General features: G+C 40.7%; 1 protein-coding gene and 1 non-coding gene across 2 annotated transcripts in view; both read right to left on the bottom strand.

Annotated features, from left to right (window-relative positions):
- Positions 1–3,898: 3,898 nt before the first annotated feature.
- Positions 3,899–21,075, bottom strand: part of CHP1 (calcineurin like EF-hand protein 1) — a gene marked incomplete at its 5' end in the record, with an annotated part of 40,812 nt that continues 23,635 nt past the window's right edge. Inside the window, 3 exons of the mRNA XM_029952229.1 lie at positions 3,899–5,867; positions 6,257–6,379; positions 10,996–11,057. Of these exons, the coding sequence (XP_029808089.1) occupies positions 5,814–5,867; positions 6,257–6,379; positions 10,996–11,057 (239 nt within the window). The remainder of the gene's footprint in view (positions 5,868–6,256; positions 6,380–10,995; positions 11,058–21,075) is intronic.
- Positions 7,948–8,055, bottom strand: LOC115303101. The gene has a single exon (XR_003913816.1). It is a non-coding gene; the product is annotated as a U6 spliceosomal RNA (small nuclear RNA).

Genomic DNA, 21,075 nt, shown 5'->3' with positions numbered 1-21,075 from the left:
AAAACATTAAAAAAGTTTTATAAAATAATGGAAGTCTCCCTGACAGCTTTCTCCCAGCTGTCATCTTGCAGATCATATTTTAAAAACAACTAGAAATTTGCTATTCCATTACTGGCAGAGGAACCATAACTCCTACACTCAAGAAATTCAGCATCATGGAGAATAATGCTTTTTCTCTCCATAATATATATGGTTGTTTGCAGATACAAGCCTCTAACCTGTGTCACCATTTGATCTCACTATCAACCACTTCTTTTTCCAAAGTGAAAAGGAAAAAGATGTGATATCTGTATAAAACCAGACAGAAGTCCCTGAGCTCAACCAGGACACACAGTATTGAGCACATAGATTCCAGTACAGCCTGAATGACATGAAGTAAAGTTAAACATTTCTTTTTATTATCAGTGATGCTTCACTTAATTTCCATATTACTGAAGTTTACACCCATAAAAACCAGCACATTTTTTACCTTTCTTAATGACTTGAGGTCTTTTTTATAAACTCATGGTTCAATGCCTTCAGGGTTAATGAACTATTTAGGATTAGTTAGTCTATACTGGGCTGTTTACTGAGTTATTTAGTTTTTTATATAGTCTCCTATGTCAGGAGTCCCGCCTGGGTTGTCAGCATCCCGACTTCTAGCAGTGTCCCCATTATTGTCCCCCCAAATTTTCCATTTGTTATAGTCTGGATGACCTACTCACCAGGTTAGAATTTATAAGAATGGTTTCTAAAGAAATTGTGTGTGTGTGTGTGTGTGTGTGTGTGTGTGTGTGTGTGTGTGTGAGGGATTAAGAGATTTTCTTGTGAATAAAACACCGAAAGTCTGGTTAAAGGTGCTTGATATCTATTGTAGTAACCAAGAGACCTTCCTTGATTAATTCTTATTTCTGCAGGCACATTCAGATACAGGCTATAACAATTCTACCTGGTTCAGTTCTTGAATAGACTAAAAAGGGTGGTGGAAAGTGTTAAGACCATGTTACCAAATAAAACTTTTTCTAGTTTTTTAAAAATTTTTTTTCCTGCTTTTTATTTATTTTTGAGAGACTGAGAGAGACAGCACGAGCAAGGGAGGGTCAGAGAGAGAGGGAGACAAAGAATCTGAAGTAGGCTCCAGGCTATGAGCTAGCTGTCAGCACAGAGCCTGATGTGGGGCTTGAACCCATGAACTGGGAGATCATGACCTGAGCCGAAGCCAGACACTTAACCAACTGAGCCACCCAGGCGCCCCAAACTCTTTCTAGTTTTGTTGAGAGATCAGAATCTAGAGCTTAGAAGACAGAAGAATATAGAGAAGAAAACTGACTCTCGGCATCCTATGACCAAGTCCTTGATCAGCTTGTACCTCATGTAAAGAGGTCGCACTAGTTGCTTACCCCGTCTTAAAAGGCACGAGTCTCTTCACTGCTGTCTGCTCCATGCCAGAGCTGTGAAGAAACAGCCTGCAGTACTTCACAAACATACAGGTAAATCTCCCATCACTTCCTGCTGTAGAGTTAAAGAAAAATTATCTCTAGGGGCACCTGAGTGGTTTAGTTGGTTAAGCGTCTGATTCTTGATTTTGGCTCAGGTCATGATCTCATGGTTTATGAGTCTGCACCGTGTTGGGCTCTGTGCTGGGATTCTATCTTTTCCTATCTCTCTCTGCCCCTCTCCTCCTTCTCAAAAGAAATAATTGAACTTAAAAAAGTTTTTAAAAAATTTTTTTTTATTTTTGAGAGACAGAGACAGCGTGAGCAGGGGAGGGTCAGAAAGAGAGAGAGAGAGAGAGAGAGAGAGAGAGAGATACAGAATTTGAAACAAGCTCCAGGCTCTGAGCTAGCTGTCAGCACAGAGCCCGACACGGGGCTCGAACCCATGAACCATGGGATCATGACCTAAGCCAAAGCCGGACGCTTAACCAACTGAGCCAGCCAGGCGCCCCAAAAAAATTTCTTTTAAAAGGAATGTCTAAACTGAAGTTTCTATTAAACTAGATGCTAAACAGATCTGTATTGGCAAATTCCAGCCATCTGTAGTTTGAATGGTTTGTTGACTCAAAGCTTGGCCAAAGTAATATGAATTTAGGAATTTCAGTCCAGTAATGATGACTTCCTTCGAGGAAGTTCTGCTCTCAGTGTTTGAGAAACAGGATAAATACCTGGTATATAGTATAAGAAATCCAGTTTGAAATAATAGTGCTATCTGAGCATCTCTACAATGGATGCTTACTCTATTTAGAGTAATCAACACAATCTATTCTTTTTTTTTTTTTAAGTTTGAGAGAGAGAGAGAGAGAGAATGAGAGCAAGCAAGAGAGAGCGAATTCCAAGCAGGCGCCTTACTCTTAGCACAGTGCCTGACGGGCTTGACTCATGATCTGAGCTGATACCAAGAGTTGGAAGTGTAACCGACTGAGCCACCCAGATGCCCCTCAACAAAATCTTTTCTAATAAGTATTTTAAATACAAAATTTGATAAAATGATTCTAAAAGCAATTTGAAAAAATAGATGACAATATAGAATGTTCTGAAAAGAACGCTGGAAATAAAAGAAAGCAATCCAATTACTTGTGGCATTTTGACATTTATTTCTTTGGAAACGTATCATAAACTTTAAGTATATGCCCAAACCTGACCTAGTAATCCCATTCCTGTAAAATTTTTGAAACAAATGGGTTATGTGCAGAAAGGACTTCATTGAATCATCACTTATAAATGATAAAATTGGAAACAATAAACAAGTTAATAAATATTACATCAAGTTGGCAAAATATTGTATAGCCATTAATACAACCTAAGAAAAGCAGGTAACAGGGAAATATTACCATTAATATTATTAACACATGGATAGACCATAAAGGAACAAGAGAAATCAAATTGGTTAAGAGGATTTTCCTCAAACTACATTTAATGCTATAATATTTTTTTTTAATTTTTTTTTAATGTTTTATTTATTTTTGATACAGAGAGAGACAGAGCATGAGAGGGGGAGGGGCAGAGAGAGAAGGAGACACAGAACCGGAAGCAGGCTCCAGGCTCTGAGCTGGCTGCCAGCACAGAGCGTGATGCGGGGCTCGAACCCACGAACGTGAGATCTGATCTGAGCCGAAGCCAGAGGCTTAACCGACTGAGCCACCCAGGCGCCCCTAATGCTATAATATTTTTATAACATTTTTACAGTATTATTTTTTACTTTAGCCACAAGATTGCTATTCCTATGACCATGATCAGTAACATTAAGTTTTCTCCAAAATGGACTGCATGGTCACCTTATCTATTTTCCACTTTCACTGAATCTTAACATTAGACTCAAAGTAAAACAAAACTTAAACACCATGCGGGTCAGCAAGTCATTGGAATGGACTTTTGAGTCAGAGGAATGGGAAAGGAGAAGAGGGTATTGTGTTAGGATTTATATGACTGATTCCAGCTATTATTACTGCTTTGGGTCCTGTGGCATGCCACTAAACCTAAAAAGAGATATTCGTACCCTGCAGAGGAAGCAGTCAGAGTCGTAAAGATACAAAAACCCACATAACAACCACTGGGTATAACACGTCATTGAGTCTGCATGGCACGAGGGGGTGGACAACTTCATAACAAGCAGTAAACACACAGCCGACTTTTGGAAGTCTTTTCTATACTTTAAAAGCCAGGGAGTCAAGAACACGAACAAAACGCTACCTGGAGTGAATGGGAAGTGACCGAAGTAACAAAACTGTGCCCAGAGACACACAGGGCTGGCCCCTCGATGAATGCCCCCACGTCCTATGTCCAGGCAGCAACAAAGCAAACATCCATTCGATAGCACAGATGTAAACCTGAATAAGGGAAACACGGTTTGGGATTTCAAACTTGAAGAAGGGGACTGAGTTCTATAAAATTCTTAGAAACACATGAACAAAATCAAGTTATTTTGTTTTAACCAACAAGTATTTATTGATGCACTGAAGAATACAACTTTAATGGAACAGTAAGGCACAACCGTAGATTAAAACAGTTTGCTATACAGCCAAAAGGAGGAAAAAGCCACAAACTTAGGAACTTTAAATATGTGAGTCAAGTCAAGGAGCCTCTGAAGTACCTCTCTAACAGATCAGTGTCAGAAAACTCTTCCCATTTATACATTTCCTATATTACATCATTTAATCACAAAATTAGACTGATACTCCATTAAGAATTTCTCAGTCATTTATACTTGAGTCATCCAGCCTGGCCACTCCTGTTTCCCACCCTTCCCAATCCGTTTGCAGGATTTTTGTTTTTAAGTAACTCCCTTCTTGGATAGCCTTCCGAAGCAAGGAAACAAGCCAAGCAAGCAAGCAATGAGTGAGAAAAAAATCGGCCAAGGGCAGATATATAGACATAGAGACTCCTAAAGACGGGTGTTAGGATAACAACAGCCTGATTCAGAGAGGTTGATACTAAGTTCGGCAGGCAAAGAAGTTGCTCTGATCATGAAAAGGCCTGTAATGCCACTTCAGGTTGTGCCACTGGTGCCAGACTCCTTGTTTCTAAGAGATTAGTAGTGGTTTACAGGTGGAGCTAGGAAGTCAGCATAACCAGGCAGCTAATGATAATAATACATTCAATACTTTGGACCTCTTTTAGGAGCAGACTATGGCTTCCAGCATTAATATTAGCCATGGGTAAAATTCAGAGAGAATTTTATACAAAACGTCAAGACACTGAAGATAACCTTTAAATCTCTTAGATTAGGATGAATTAGGCACTTCCATTAACACTACTCTTCCTATTTGGAAATGTAAAGTGAAAAACATTCCAGGCCACATAACACTGAGGTATAAACCATATTGCCGAAGTGGGGATACACCAGGCTTTTAGGGTACCCAGGCTGCCTTGTTCAAAAAGCCATGAGAAAGGCCCCAAGCATATTGGCAGGGTAGCCATTCTGGTGGTGATGATGTCCCAAAACTAAGCAAACCTGCAGGCATATGGCAATCTTCTGAAGAGTCAACACTGGACTAACACGAGTTGCCACATAGGTGTATATGTTGATAATCAGAGGCCAGAGGTAGAGCGACCTGGGCAAGCCACCTAGCACACTTGGCTCTACACCTCTCACCAAGGCCACTACCTTTCAAGAACATCCTCAACCAACAGCCCTTTGATGACAGAGCAGAGTGCAAGGGACCAAGAGATGGTCATTCTTCTGAGAGAAATGTTGGTCATGGAAAAGCTCCTGCAGAGGCAACATCCCAAAGACCTATTTAAGAGTAAAGGTAGACAAAAACTGCCAGACCACCGCACTATCCTGCCGAGTGAGAAACACATTTAATAGGCATAGCGTGGGGTGCCAAGTAGAACAGACGGACTGAAGCTTTAAAAAAAAGCAGGGAGACTAAAAGACAAAGTGAATGGTCTGTTGGGTGAGAGAGAAGTAGGAAGTGAGGGACATATAAAAAAGGATGAAGGAGCATGCCAAAGCCTGGCTGGAGGGAAGGTTTCATCTATATCCAGAGAAAGAGCTTTGCTGGTTGGTTCTTGGCAGGATTCCCTCTCTCACCTTCTCAGACTGGACGGACACGTGGCATTCAGCAGCAAACCACGGGAGATGGTATTTAGAAATGGAGATAACTGGCAAATGATACTGAACAGAAACAAGATAGGTGTACCATTCTGTAATGCCCTGTTTATACACCAAAGGCAGGTTTGTGTTGACAGACCGTATTTGGGGTTCTCATGCAACAGCAGTAGTACTTTGGGAGAAGGGGGGATGATGGGTGGAGGTGGGGCTGGTGGATAGGAGGACTCTCAAGTTCCAGTTCTTAAATACTCAAAATGAAGGAACAGTTTGGTCTCAGTCCTTTAGTGAAGAAATCGGATGCTCATTTTCTGTTCTACGTCCACCTTCTCCAAAACCTGGAAAAAACAAAATAAAACCCAATTATATTTATGAAGGTCAAAACAGGAGATACTGCTCCCAGTTCTTTTTTTTTTTTTAATTTTTTTAAAATGTTTTTTGTTTATTTTTGATACAGAGAGAGACAGAGCATGAGAGGGGAAGGGCCAGAGAGAGGAGACACAGAACCGGAAGCAGACTCCAGGCCCTAAGCTAGCTGTCAGCACAGAGCCTGATGCGGGGCTTGAACCCATGAACATGAGATCTGACCTGAGCTGAAGCCAGACGCTTAACCGACTGAGCCACCCAGGCGCCCCGTCCCAGCTCTTATCTAAATGTTTTTCTCCCTCCCTCCTAGACAACAGAATTGTCAAGCTTTTCAACATTTTCAAACCAAGAGGTGACTGACCTTAACAAATTCTGTGAAAGAGATGGCGCTGTCCCCATCCTGATCAGCCTCCTGGATGGTCCTGTCTGCAATGCTGCCCAGCTGCTCATCCGAGATATTTACTCCGACCATCATACGTAGCACCTGCAGGACCAAAAGCCAAGGAATTACAGGAGACTTGGGGGTCAGGGGAACTTTTTTATGAAGATTAAAGAAAAATCCACCCCCATGCTCTTTTCCTTTGATGTCCTTAAATATAACAGCCAGAAAGCTGAGATCCTTGTCTTCTCATCTAGGCCATTCTAGATAAAGATATGAACAAAACTCCCTGGCAGGGTCACTGTATAGGAAGTCAAAGGTTCATTGGGGTAAGAGTCATCTACATTTTGCAATTTCTGTTCTTCCTGTCTGGAATATAAATATAATGCTTTGGTGGCACAGCAGCCATCTTGGGACTATGAGGGGAAAGTCTTATGTGCTATGCATGCCAGAGCAAGAATACAGAAGCCTGGTTCCTAGCCGTCACTTAGGTATGGTACCAACCTAGATAATCTATTCCAGATTTCTTATTGCATGAGGCAAACTAGCTCCTTATTAGTTTGTTAGTTTGGTGGGGCTTTCTAGGAACCCCACAGGAATGCAGTAGTCCTCTTTGAAGCAGTGGATTATATTAACCCAGTTATTTCTCAAGTATAACCAAGAAACCTAAAGACCTTGAAGGGTTAAATACTAAACCCTTCTTTTCAGAAAATAACAAGCATATATAAAGGGCTGGAGTAAACAGAATTTAACACTGTTTCACCAAATTGTATCACACATAACCAAGAAACCCCTCCCCTCAATTCTGCGAAAATCCTTAGGGCACAAATATTCTCTGAAAATTGCTACGTTAAGCAAAATAAGCAACTGTAGTGATATAAAGAGGGACAGGGTGCTTTTATGATGCCTCACGTTCCTGTGTCAGCCACCTCTGTCTTCAGAGATAAGAGCTGAGCTTCTCCATGGAAAGAAAGGCCTTCCAGCCCAGCCATTCACAGGCCTTTCTTTCCCCTATCCCTTTAAATCCTTCTCCAATCTCGTGATATAGATTTGTAAAAAGTAAATTACAGGATTTTCTGAAAGGAAAAAAAGAGCTGAAATATTGATTTGCTTCAACACTGGTTATTTCTTCTCACACATTGATTCTTGAAAATCAGAAGGTATACATTTGGGGTACAAAGATCTACATATTCAAGGATTTAATAAAAAGAGGCAATCCTGGCAAAAATAATAAATGGCCAAGTCATTTGCCAATTTTCCAGTCTGTGGCTGACTAGACAAATTCATTCTCAAATAGCACCTTCTTCGGAGCTCAGTCCAGTTATTCTTTAAAATGTTTTATTTTTAGAATTAGAGAATTGCACTGAGCATGTGTGCTCTGCGGGGATAGAAGTGGTGTTGTCTGAGGAATCACTCATCCTTTCTGTTCATGAGGACAAGAGGGTCTAGAAGTGGCTTGTGCCAGGTCCCTCCCAGCAACCCAGGGGCCGGTGCAGTCGTCCAGGCTCTATGCCCAGTGAGCTCTCCACAGTGCCACTGAGGGTTCTAGTTGGAAGTTCATTAGCAAATGGGACTTTTGTTATTACTACTGGTTAATATCTGCTAAGGTTTGTTGTATATTTCTTTTATCAGGGTAAGAAAGCTCCCTTCTATTTGTTTTTATAAGTCTTTTTTTTAAGATGTAAAGCTTCACAAATATGCGTGTCATCCTTGCACAGGAGCCATGCTAATCTTCTCTGTCATGTTTCAATTTTATTATATGTGCTGCTGATGGGGAGAACTTTCTAAGACTTAAAACAAACAAACAAACAAACAAAAAAACAGGAATGGAGGTGCCTGACTGGCTCAGACAGTTGAGTGTCTGACTCTCAATTTCAACACTTGATTTAGGCTCAGATCATGATCCCAGGGTCGTGGGACTGAGCCCTGCATTGGACTCCACACTGACAGTGAAGCCTGCTTGGGATTCTCTTGTCTTTCCCTCTGCCCTTCTTCCCAGCTTGCACTCTCTCTCTCCAAATTAAAAAAAAAAAAAAAAAGGGTGCCTGGGTATCTCAGGTCGGTTAAGTGTCTGACTCCTCAGGTCATGATCTCATTTTTTGTGAGATCAAGTCCTGCACTGGGCTCTGTGCTGACAGAATGGAGCCTGCTTAGAATTCTCTCTTTCCTTCTCTCTCTCCATCCTACGCATGTGTGCCTTCTTTCTTTCAAAATAAATAAATAAATTTTAAAATTAAAAAAAAAAAAGGATTTAGGGGCGCCTGGGTGGCTCAAGTAGTTAAGCATCCAACTTCAGCTCAGGTCATGATCTCACAATTCATGAGCTTCAATTCCACGTTGGGCTCTGTACTGACAACTCAAGGCTGCAGCCTGCTTCGGATTCTGTGCCTCCCTCTCTCTCTCTGCCCCACCCTCGCTGGTGCTCTGTCTCCCTCTCTCTCAAACAAACTTAAAAAAAAAAAATAATAATAAATAAATGAATCGATGTTGAATTTTATCAAATGCTTTCATTCTGTGGAAAAAAACATTTTTTCTTCTTTAATTTATTTATATGGCAAAGTATATTGATTTTCTAATTTAAAACTTTTTAAAATGTTTTTTTTTTTTGAGAGACAGCGTGCAAGCAGGGAAGGGGCAGAAAGAAAGAGAGAAAGATAGACAGATAGACAGAATCTGAAGCAGGCTCCTGGCTGTGAGTTGTTAGCACAAAGCCTGATGTGGGGACCGAACTCACAAACTGAGAGATCGTGATAACCTGAGCCGAAGTCAGATGTTTAACCAATTGGGCCACCCAGGCATCCCTTGCAATTTCCTAATTTTAAACTAACTTTGAATTCCTGATATAAACCCACCTTGGCCAGAATCCAGTATCCTTCTTATACCCTCCTAGATTCAATCTGTCAGTATTTTATTTAGGGTTTTTATAAATATGTGAATGAAAAAGACTGTGCTATAATTTCCTTTTCTTTTTTATAAGTTTATTTGAGAGAGTGTGTGTATGAGTGGGGGGAAGGGCAGAGAGAGGGGGAGAGAGAGAATCCCAAACAGCCTCCACCCTGTCAGCATAGTGCCTGACATGGGGCTTAAACTCCCAAACTACGATCATGACCTGAGCTGAAATCAAGAGTCGGATAATTAACTGACTGAGCCACTCAAGCGCCGCTGCAATTTTCTTTTCTTATGCAGTCTCTGTAAGGTTTTCACATAAAAGTTAAACTAGCCTCATAAAATGAGCAGAGCAACTATCTTTATTGCAGTATAATTGGTATACAATAAGCTATACATATTTAAAACATGCAGTCTGTTAAGTTCTGACGTATGCAGACACACATAAAACCATCACCACAACCAAGATAATAAACATCTGTCATCGCCAAAAGTTTAGCCAGGACTTTTTATAAAAGTCACACTAGGAAAACAACCATTCAGCCTTCCCTTAGGATAAACTCACCACAAACTTTTAAACGTCCACCAAATAGTTAAAAGCTGCATATCACCAAATATTTTAGACATGGAAGTGTCTAGGAAGGTGAAATTTGTTTTCTTCTCACTTTGGCAACATGTTCATATCCTCTTCCTGCTAGGGTAAAACTAGTTCTCTGTCATCTTGATAGCTCATGAACACATTTGTCCCCAAGTCATTTTGGGCCCGAGGAACACTCGGGTGGCACCAACTGGTATTCTGCTATATGATCTCGCCATTCCCTGCCTCTGGCTTTTTAAAAATTCTAATAGAAAATAAATCAACCCACCACTTCAAAAAATCTTTCTGGCAGCCAGATCTGTGCCACGGGATGAAAACATTCAACTATAGAGTGAATGTCTCTGCCTTTTCTCCTCAGAACTCAGAAGCCCATATATAGCAATTTTAAATAAGTCTTCTATTGAAGAAAGATATCCCCAACTCAAATTGCAGAACATTAACACTGACCTGCAGACTGTTGGAATTTTGTGTTCAGACATAGAAATATATAAATACCTTGGGTTGGTCCTTAATCTGGCCTGAGTAATCTTCAGCATAGAACACTTCTCAAGATACTGAATGAGTTCAGATTTACTTCAGGGTGAATGGAAACCATTTTACTTTTTAGGTCTATCTAGAAATAGAGAAATCTCCTCCTGGAAATTCCTGAATGTGTTAGCCTCCTAGGGTCCTCCAGACTCATAAGTATTAAGGAAAAGAAAAAAGAAGAGCTCTCTCCCCTCTAAATGTGTATTTAAGGAAGCGGGGAGGGGAAGAGGAGGGCAATACTAAGAGGATGAAATGCTAATCACTGCTAGTGCAAAGACAGGGAATCGTCCTTGGGAGCAGCAAAGGACAGCGAGCAGGTGGGTGAGTGTACACCGGCCCAGCAGCAATTCCTTGACTCTTACGTCAAGGCCAAAACAGATGAGACAGCAGCATTTACCTAAGTGTCACCAGAATTACCTGGATGTCAATAAGCTGATGTGGCAATAATTGAACTATCTGACTTAGACCATCTCGCATAGTTTAGCTCTGCTGGTCAGCACCTAACAGACATGTAGCTGGCTTTTAAATAGCAGAGACATCTGTCTTTGAGAACTCAACGAGCCATTTCAAGTTTCCCCAGGTCATCTGGCTCTGCCTTATATTTAGGACAGGGTTATGCACCAGCAGGTACCAAATAAATGCTTACTGAAATAAAGAACAATTCCTGCCCAAAAAGATAAGCAGAGGCCCCAACAGCTCTCCCACCTACCTGTAATAGCTCGTCACGGGAAATCTTGTCATCTTTATCCAAATCATATAGTCGAAAAGCAACTGGTAGGGAAAAACAAGAAATTACTGGAAATTCAGTAGTGTTTTTGCCCCTTCTCAAGGCAGTAAATATGTCAAGGACACTAGACAGAAATCTGACAATGAACTAATCATTTTTTAAGAGGAGCAGACATTACTTCTAGAGCTTTTAAAGACACTGTAACATTTATGAAATAAATTGAAATCCATTGCATAGTTGATGGCATCCTAGCCTTGACAAAATATGGTCTTTCTTCAGGCAAATCAGAAAACTTAATAATAAAAAGAAACAATTGAATGTCCTTTATCTTACCTTAGAATGTTAAAAAACAAACAAACAAACAAACAAACAAAAAAAAACCAAACAACCGATGGAGGGGCCTGGGTGGCTCAGTCAGTTGAGTGTCGGCTCAGGTCATGATATCACAGTCTGTGGGTTCAAGCCCCACCTTGGGCTCTGTGATGACAGCTCAGAGGCTGGAGCCTGCTTCAGATTCTGTGTCTCCCTCTCTCTCTGCCCCTCCCCTGCACATGCTCTGTCTCTCTCTCTCAAAAATAAATAAACATTAAAAAAAAAAACCAAGCCCATAAGTGGTTCTATACACGAGGTCATCTCACAAAACCCATCAAGTCTACGGTGCGCTGCTCACAGCAAGCCAGCCTTAGGTGCCACGCAGGCAAAGGAGCGGACTACACAAAGCAGTGCTCTGGGGAAATGGCCACTTAGGAAAATTTGTGCCAAATTTCATGTAAATGTCTTCCACAGTGGAGTCTTGAAAATAAAGAACTTCAGTTTCAAATAAAAATGCTAAGAATTTGATGGTCTTCTGGCCTTACCATGTTTCTCTCCTGTTAATAAGAAGTACGTTTTCTGGAAACTAGGATATGTAAGAGAGAATTCATGTTGCTGAACTCTGGATGATTTTACTGGCACTATGAAAAATCATCATAACGAGGAGTTGACTGCCTTATAATTATAGCTGAACACAGTGTGGTTTTGAGGCTTAGATTCACTTAGAGTACACCACTGAAATTTTTTGGTTTTGGTAGGGTGCTGTGAACACTAAAAAGCCAAAATCCACTGCTCTAGTTATTAAGATACAGATTTAGATCTTGTCCTCAACAGCTCATGATCTAGCAGAGGAGAGCAACATACACCACTCACGCCACCATTTGCAGTGTTTCATACATATGAAATGCTGAGGAACAAAGAGTATGGTACATATGCCTTTCTGGTTCAGTAACATTTGAACACAGTCCTAAAAAACAGACAAATTTGATGACAGGTGGCATTGTAGGCAGAATTCACACTAGGTACAAAGGCATGAGAACATGGATGAATATCTACAAATTTAAACATCACCCCTCCTACACCCCCTAACCCCTACAGCTGACAAAAGAGGGGTAAGTTCACTAAACATTAAAGTAAAAATTTTAGAAAAATCTAACTTACTCGTTGTAAGGTGCTTATTAGAATTCTAGTGGGGTGGCGGGGGGGTGCCTGGCTGGCTCAGTCAGGAAAGCATGTGACTCTTGATCTCAGGATTATTAGTTCAAGCCCCACATTGGGTATGGACATAACTGAAATAAATAACCTTTAAAACAATTCTAGAGTGGGAGAAACTTTCTCTGATGTGTGTTCTCTTTAATTTGGTTAGTTGATTAACTATCTCATAACCAACTTTGAGAATTAAAAAAAAATTTTTTAATGTTTATTTTTGAGAGAAGGGGGGCTGACTGCAAGCAGGGGAGGGACAGAGAGAGAGGGAGAGATGGCATCAGAAGCAGGCTCCAGGCTCTGAGTTGTTAGCACCAAGCCCTACGTGGGACTTGAATCCACAAATCGTGAGATTGTAACCTGAGCTGAAGTCGGACGCTTAACTGACTGAGCCACTCAGGTGCCCCCAAATTCGAGAATTTATATGCTTAGAGGAGGTTTCTGGTTTTCTTAATTAAAAAATTGTTTTTAATGTTTATTTACTTATTTATTTTTTTTGAGAGAGAGAGAGACAGAGTGTAAGTGGGGGAGGGGGAGAGAGACAGGGAGACACAGAATCTGAAGTAGAATCCAGGGCACAGAGCCCAACATGGGGCTCGAACTCGTGAACAATGAGATCATGAATTAAGCCAAAGTTGGCCACCCAACCGACTGAGCAACACAGGCACACCACAGAGGTTTTGATTCCAAAAGAAAGGACACAAAGATTATTAGTATTGCTAAAGGAATATCTGTTTAATATATTTCCCAAAGTGAACACACAGAAACACACATACACCCCTGTACACACTGTCAAGTTTCTAAAATACACCAAATATGTTATCTACTAAGCAATCTTCAGGATGATTTCAGAATAGAAATTTATATATAAACCATACATAGTTATGCTATGTAACAAAAATGTTTTTGAATTTCTTAAAATATTCTTTTGGGTTCTTTTTAAAACAACCATTTATTTTCATTTTTTTAAATGTTTTTAATTTATTTTTTGATACAGAGAGAGACAGAGTATGAGAGGGGGAGGGGCAGAGAGAGAAGGAGACATAGAACCAGAAGCAGGCTCCAGGCTCTGAGCTAGGTGTCAGCACAGAGCCTGACGTGGGGCTCGAACCCACGAACGTGAGATCTGACCTGAGCTGAAGTTGGAGGCTTAACCAACTGAGCCACCCAGGTGCCCTATTTTCATTTTTTTAAAGTAATCTCCATGCCCAATGTGGGGTTCCAACTCATAATCCCGAGATCAAGAGCTGCATGCTCTACTGAATGAGCCAGCCAGAATTTTTAAATCACGTACTTGTTACAAACACATCCCTTTCAGGGCACCTGGGTGGCTCAGTCAGTTGAGCATCCAGTTTTGGTTCTGGGTATGATCTCATGGTTTGTGAGCTTGAGCCTGACATCCGGCTCACTGCTGTCAGCGCAAGCCCACAGCAGCCCAAACCCTTTTCAGATCCTCTCTCCCCCTCTTCCTTTGCCTCTCTCGTGCTAGTGCTCTCCTCCCTGCTCTCAAGAATAAATAAACATAAAAAAAAAAAGGCACCCCTTTCTGCCAAGGTATTTACAGAAGCCTGAACTGTTGTTTCCTTTTTTTTTTTTTTAAATAGTTTTTAAATTTATTTTGAGAGAGAGAGAAAGACAGCGTGAGCAGGGGAGGGTCAGAGAGAGAGGGAGACACAGAATCCAAAGCAAGCTCCAGGCTCTGAGCTAGCTGTTAGCAGCCTGACACAGGGCTTGAACCCACAAACTGCAAGATCATGGCCTGAGCCGAAGTCGGATGCTTAACCGACTGAGCCACCCAGGCGCCCCTAAACTATTAATTCTTAAAACCTAGCTGCCAAGGACTGAATGTTTCTATCCCCTCAATCCCCACCAAAATTCCTAGGTTGGAACCCTCAATCCTCAATGTGATTGCTATTAGGAGGCAGGGCCTTTGGGAGGTAATTAGGGTTAGATCAAGTCACAGGGTGGGGCCCTTGTGATGGAATTAATGCCCTTATAAAAAGAGGAGACAGGAAATCTCTCTGTCTCCATCTCCCTCCCCATGTGAGGATAGGGCCAGAACAAGCGGGGCCCTTCTGGGTGAATTAGGACACTTGCCAAAGAACCTGACCATGCTGGCCTCCTGTTCTCAGACTTCACGTCTCCAGAAATGTTGAGAATGTCTGTTTAAGCCACCTGGTCTATGGTATTCTATTACAGCAGTCTGAACAGAGTAACACATCAGCAGAGAGGTAAATGCAGAGATTACCTGATAAGACCTTTAAAAAAAAATGCAGCAATAGTAGTATTTCTTAACTGACTTATATTCCGGTCAGGCAGTTCTGGCCCTGAACCAGCAAACACATTTACCCCAAGGTAACAAATGGTCAAATGAGCAAATGACCAAGTTATTTTGTTAACATTATTCTATTTTCTCTTCTTATCCATCTCTCTCCCTCTCTCTCTCTCTTTAATTAAGTAGGTTTCATACCCAGTGCAGAGCCCAACACAGGGCCTGAACTCATGACCCTGAGATCAAGACCCGGGACACTTAATTGACTGTGCCACCCAGGCGCCCTTCTTCTCATCTCTCTTTTATTTCCCTATTCTTGGTCCTGTGATTTGGACTCCCCTAATCCTGAGCTGTCCATGGCTTTAATCCAGTTCCATGGCTTTAAGTGCTTTCTACTGCTCATGATTCCCAAATGTGCAGCTTTGACCTCTCCTCTGAGCTCCCGACATGGATGTCAAAGCAATACGGCGGGATACCTGGGTGGCTCAGTTAGTTAAGCATTTTTTAGCTTAACTAATTTTAACTCAGCTTGTGTTCTCACTGTTCGTGAGTTCAAGCCCCATGTCAGGCTCTTTGCTGACAGCATAGAACTTGCTTAGGATTCTCTCTCTGCCACTCTCCCACTTCTTGTAATAAATAAACTTAAAAGACATTTTAAACAGTGCTGGGCACACAGTAGGAGCTCAATAAATGTCACCTCCCTACCATTACCTCTTTGCCCTCCTTTCACACCACTCACTTCTTTCTTGGTACAGCTGCTTTTCCCTCTAAACATAACAAGTACTCATGTACCCTAGTTGTTCTCTGTGCCTAGAGCTCTCTTCTGTTCTTTCCATGGCTGGCACATTCTAGGCTCAGAGAGGCTTTCACTCACAGCGCCTTGATATGCAGTGACATTCCCTACCACTTTCTCATCTCACCTTAGTCATTTCCTTCACAGAACTTGCCAAAGCCATAAATTTTATTTCTTTCTTTTTCAATACAGTCTGACTCCCTTATGAGACCCTAAATTCTATGAAAGCAAAGACCTTCTCTGATTTATACATCACTGTATCATGGACCTAAATTAGTACCTGGCATACAGCACTTGCTCAAATATTTGCTTAATGAAAGATCAAATGAATGATCTTAGTCAAATCTTTACTTCTTAATCATTGATTCTCCTTTATTTATTTATTTTAATGTTTATTTTTGTGTGTGAGAGAGAGAGACAGAGGGTAAGCAGGGGAGGGGCAGAAAGAGAGAGAAATACAGAATCTGAAGTAGATTCAGGCTCTGAGCTGTCAGCACAGAGCCTGATGCAGGGCTTGAACCTAAGAATCATGAGATAATGACTTGAGCTGAAGTCATCATACTTAACCGACTGAGCCACCCTTGTGCCCCTGATTCTTTTTTATTTTTTTTTTAAAAAAAGAGGGCACCTGGGTGGCTCAGTCAGCTAAGCGTCCGACTTCAGCTCAGGTCATGATCTTGCAGTTCATGGGTTTGAGCCCCGCATTGGGCTATGTGCTGAGAGCTCAGAGCCTGGAGCCTGTTTCCAATTCTGTGTGTCCCTCTCTCTTTACCCCTCCTCTGCTCATGATCTGTCGTTCTAAAATAAATAAAAATCATTAAAAATTTTTAATAAAAAACACAGACTTTGGTAAAATATACATAAAATTTACTATTTTGACCCTTTTACAATGTACAGTTAAAGTACATTCACATTGTTGTGTGACCATCACCACTATCCACTCCAGAATTTTTTCATCTTCCTCGTGAAACTGATCTATTAAACAGTAACTTCCCACTTCCTCCTATCCTTAGCCTGACAACTTTTTCTCTATGACTTCATCTACTCTAGGAATCTCACTTAAGAATGAAACAATATGTATCCTTTTGTATGACTTTTTTTTTTAGCACAAGTAGATTCATCCAAGTAGCATGTGGCAGAATCCCCTTTTTTTGAGGCCAAATAATGTTCTGCTGTATATATACAATGTATTTTGTGTACCCTTTCATCTATTAATGAACATTTGGGTTGTTTCCATCTTTTAGCTATTGCAAATATGCTGCTCATTTCTCCTTGGCCACCTTCCCTAATTCCACTTTACCAATACACCTCATCATCCAAATAAAATAGCTTCATGCAGACAACTTATTTCCCACATCATTCATTATGAAATCACTGCGGGGCCAGGGTGGCTCAGTCAGTTGAGTCCAGCTTTGGCTCAGGTCAGGTCAGGTCATGATCTCACAATTCATGAGTTCAAGCCCCACATGGTGCTCCCTGCTGTAAGTGCAGAGCCTGCTTTGGATCCTCTGTCCCTCTCTCTTTGTGCCCCTTTTCCGCTCATACTGTCTCTCTCAAAAGTAAATAAAACATTTAAAAAAGAAATAATAAAAATTAAAAACTGAAATCTTTTAAGAAGACAATTAGAACATCAATAGGAAGCTTATAGACCTCTCCCCTACCTACCATACCCTGGACCACCGTAATGTGGGTTGCACCTTTCACATAGGACATTATAACCTCACTGATCTGAAGAGGGGATAAAACAACTAAGAACCATTCCTGGGAGACAAATAGAGCAGTAGTACTATGTGTGCTTGGGCTGTGCCTACATAGGTACAGTTCAGCCCTGGGGGTTGCCCTTGACATTCTTTTACTGGAGCATAAGAAATAAGACAAAGTGTGCTCTAAGAGTTCCTGTTCTGTGTAAAAGATGGATCATAGTCAAACTTTGTTCCAAAAACTCGTATTTTAAAGTAATACTGCCTATGGAAGGGAAATGTGGTGTCTTAGTGGCAAATATATCACTAGATGTACAATGTTCAATAGCTCTCGGTCTACACCCAGAAATGCCATCTTGCTACTTCCATAGCTCTGTAGGAAATTCAGAGAAAACCAACATATAAACATAAGTAGACCTCCAGGACTCTCCTGTAGCTTTGGTTTCATCTATCTAATTATAGGAATATGATCTCAACAGATAGATTGCAACCAAATATTTTTTTTTTAAGTAGCCTCCACGTCCAGTATGTCCCAACACAGGACCTGAACTCACTACCCTGAGATCAAGACCTGAAATGAGATCAAGAGTCGGACACTTAACCGACTGAGCCATCAGATGCCCCAGATTGCAAAAGAATGCAATTGATTTTCAGCTTCCTCTAAAAGTTGGTTTGAAAGCCAAGATTAAATTATTGGTAAAAACTATGGATTACTTGCACAGCACATTGCTATTATTCTATCTCATCCTAAAGTTTGCCATTTCTGTGACATTCAGACCTTCCTCCTTCCTAACAGACTCTCATCCACAGCTGTCTGTCTCGATCCTATCAGATGTGAACAGGGAAACACATAGCTTAGTTGTTGAAAGCCATTACATGACCATGAGGAACCATACCTTTGGATGAAGGAGATCTTAAGGATGGCAAAGTAGAGCAATAGAAAAAACACAATCCACTCTGATACTTGCGTCCCCTGACTTGTAAAGCAAGATATTACATTTAACTGAGTCAGCTAAAGGTATCCTACCTGATATACCAAGTAACTTCCAAATCTGTTTGGAATGTTTTTCTCTGGGGTCTGTGTAAACTAATGTACGTAGACCATAGAAATTTATAAAGAAAATGAACTACAAAGAAAGGATTCTATAGATGTGTTGCATAAAATATCTGGATCAAGCTATAGGAATCCAAAGCTAAAGAAGTATAGTTTTTTTTCTTACTATTAGATGCTTGCTGACTAAAAGGTCCATAATGCAGAAATTTAAAAAAAACAAAACACAAAGGGTTCAATTTGCTTTACCTACCAGTTTATGTTTTTTTTTCCCAACTGTAGTAAAATACACATAGAATTTACCATCTTAACCACATTTAAGTGTACAGTTCAGTGGCATTAAATACATCCACACTGTTGTATAATCATCACATTGTGATTATACAACACAGCCAGCCATCCTTGTAACTTTCTTCATTTTGTAAAACTGAGTCAGTTGAGTCCAGCTTCGGCTCAGGTCAGGTCAGGTCATTATTTTTTTAACGTTTATTTTTGAGAGAGAGCGAGAGCCAGCGCGAGCACAGTGTGTGTGCAGGGGAGGGGCAGAGAGAGGGAGACAGAGGATCTGAACTGGGCGCTGCATTGACAGCAGACAGCCTGATGCAGGGCTCAAACTCACAAACCATGAGATCATGGCCTGGACTGAAGTTAGACGTTTAACCAACTGAGCTACCCAGGCACCCCTCTCTCTATACCTTTCCCTATTCTCGCTCCAACTCCATCCCTGGCAACTACCACTATATTTTCTGTTTCTATGATTTTGACTGCCTTTGAGTACTCATGTAAGTAGAATCATATAGTATCTGTCTTTTTTGAGTGGCGTAATGTCCTCAAGGTTCAGCAGTGTTGTAGAATATTTCAATTTCCTTCCTTTTCCAGACTGAATAATAAGCTCTTATATGTATATAGTACATTTTTGCTTATCCATTCATTCTTGAATGGACACTTGAGTTGTTCTCTCATTTGAGCTTTTGTGAATAATGCTAAGAACATGACTGCCTGTACAACTCTCTCTCCAAGACCTTGCATTCAATTCTTTTGGATATTTACCTGGAAGTTGCAGTGCTAACTCATATGATAATTCTATTTTTAACTTTTTGAGGAACTACCATACTATTTTCTACAGTGGTTATACCATTTTACATTCTTGCCAACAGTGCACAAGGGTTTCAATTCCTCTGCATCCTTGCCAACACTTTTATTTTCTGTTTCTGATAATAGCCATCCTAACAGGTATAATAGTGATGTTGAGCATCTTTTCATGTGTTTGTGGACCATCCACAAAGCCTGATGTGAAGCTCAAACTCAAAAGCCATGAGATCATGACCTGAGCCAAAACCAAGAGTCAAGCACTTAAGCTGAGCAAGCCTCCAATTTCTCTATTGTTTTATGTGTTTATTTACTTGCTGTGAGATACAGAGAGAGAGACAGAGACAGGCAGCGCAAGCAGGGAAGGGGCAGAGAGAGAGAGAGAAAGTGAGAGAGAGAGTCAAGCAAACTCCACTGACGTGGGGCTCAATCCAACAACCCTGGGATCATGACCTCAGCTGAAATCAAGAGTCAGTCCACTCAAGGACCCTGCAAAATTTCTCTATTTTTAATTCTATTACTTGTGCCTTTGGCGTCATAAGTAAGAAATCATTGCCAAATGCAATGCCATAAAGGTTTGGTCCTATGTTTTGTTTTAAGAGTTTTATTGTATTAGGCCTCACATTTAGGTCCCTGATCCATTGTGAATTAACTGTTGTATATGGTGTTAGTAAGAGTCTAGCTCCAATCTTTTGCGCATGGATATCCAGTTTTCTCAGCACCATTTGTGGAATAGCCTTGGGACTCTTGTCACAAATCAGTTGACCACATATATAAGTGTTTATTTCTGGGCTCTCTACTCTATCCCATTGATCTACAGATCTATACTTAATGTCAACACCACACTGAATTGATGATTATAGCTTTGTAGTAAGTTTTGAAATCAAGAAGTATAACCTCCAGTTTTGTTCTTTTTGAAGACTCTTTTGGCTACTCTGGATCTCTTGAGATTTTGTATGAATTTTAGGAAAGGTTTTTCTATTTTTGCAAAAAAGTCAATGGGATTTTGATAGGGATTGCACTGAATCTGTATATTGCTTTGAGTATTAAATATTAAAAAGCTTTGTAGGGGAGCCTGGGTGGCTTGGTTGGTTAGGTGTCTGACTCTTAGTTTTGACTCAGGTCATGATCTCACGGTTTTGTGAGTTCGAGCCCTGTATCAGGCTGTGCTGGCAGTGCAGAGCCTGCTTGGGATTCGCTTCTCTCCTCTCTCTCTCCATCCCTCCCCCACTCATGCTATCTTTCTCAAAAATAGGTAAACTTAAAAAAATAAAATGAAATAAAACAGCTTTGTAAAGAAACATGGTTGTTATTTCCCTATTACATATTAAATAACATTGGGTCAAAGAACCATCCTAATTTGGAACCAGGAACAAGCACAAATGACCAATTGAGATATCTGCAACAACTATAATGTGAAATTAAAATGTCTGGTTTCTACTGGTGTCAGCCACAGATACCACTATTGCTGCTGTGGCCTACTGCCAGCATTCATAGATGAAAGACATACCAAATTTTAGTAGAGGCTGGGAGAAAAATATACTCTATTTTTCCTTTCTACGTTCCTTTCCAGACTCCTTTGTCTGTGGACCCTGGGTGAAGAAAAAGCATTCTACAAGATACCCTTTTTTTTTCTTCA

Source organism: Suricata suricatta, chromosome 9, assembly GCF_006229205.1.
Source record: "Suricata suricatta isolate VVHF042 chromosome 9, meerkat_22Aug2017_6uvM2_HiC, whole genome shotgun sequence".
NCBI lineage: Eukaryota > Metazoa > Chordata > Mammalia > Carnivora > Herpestidae > Suricata > Suricata suricatta.
This window is presented reverse-complemented; position numbering and strand designations above follow the sequence as displayed.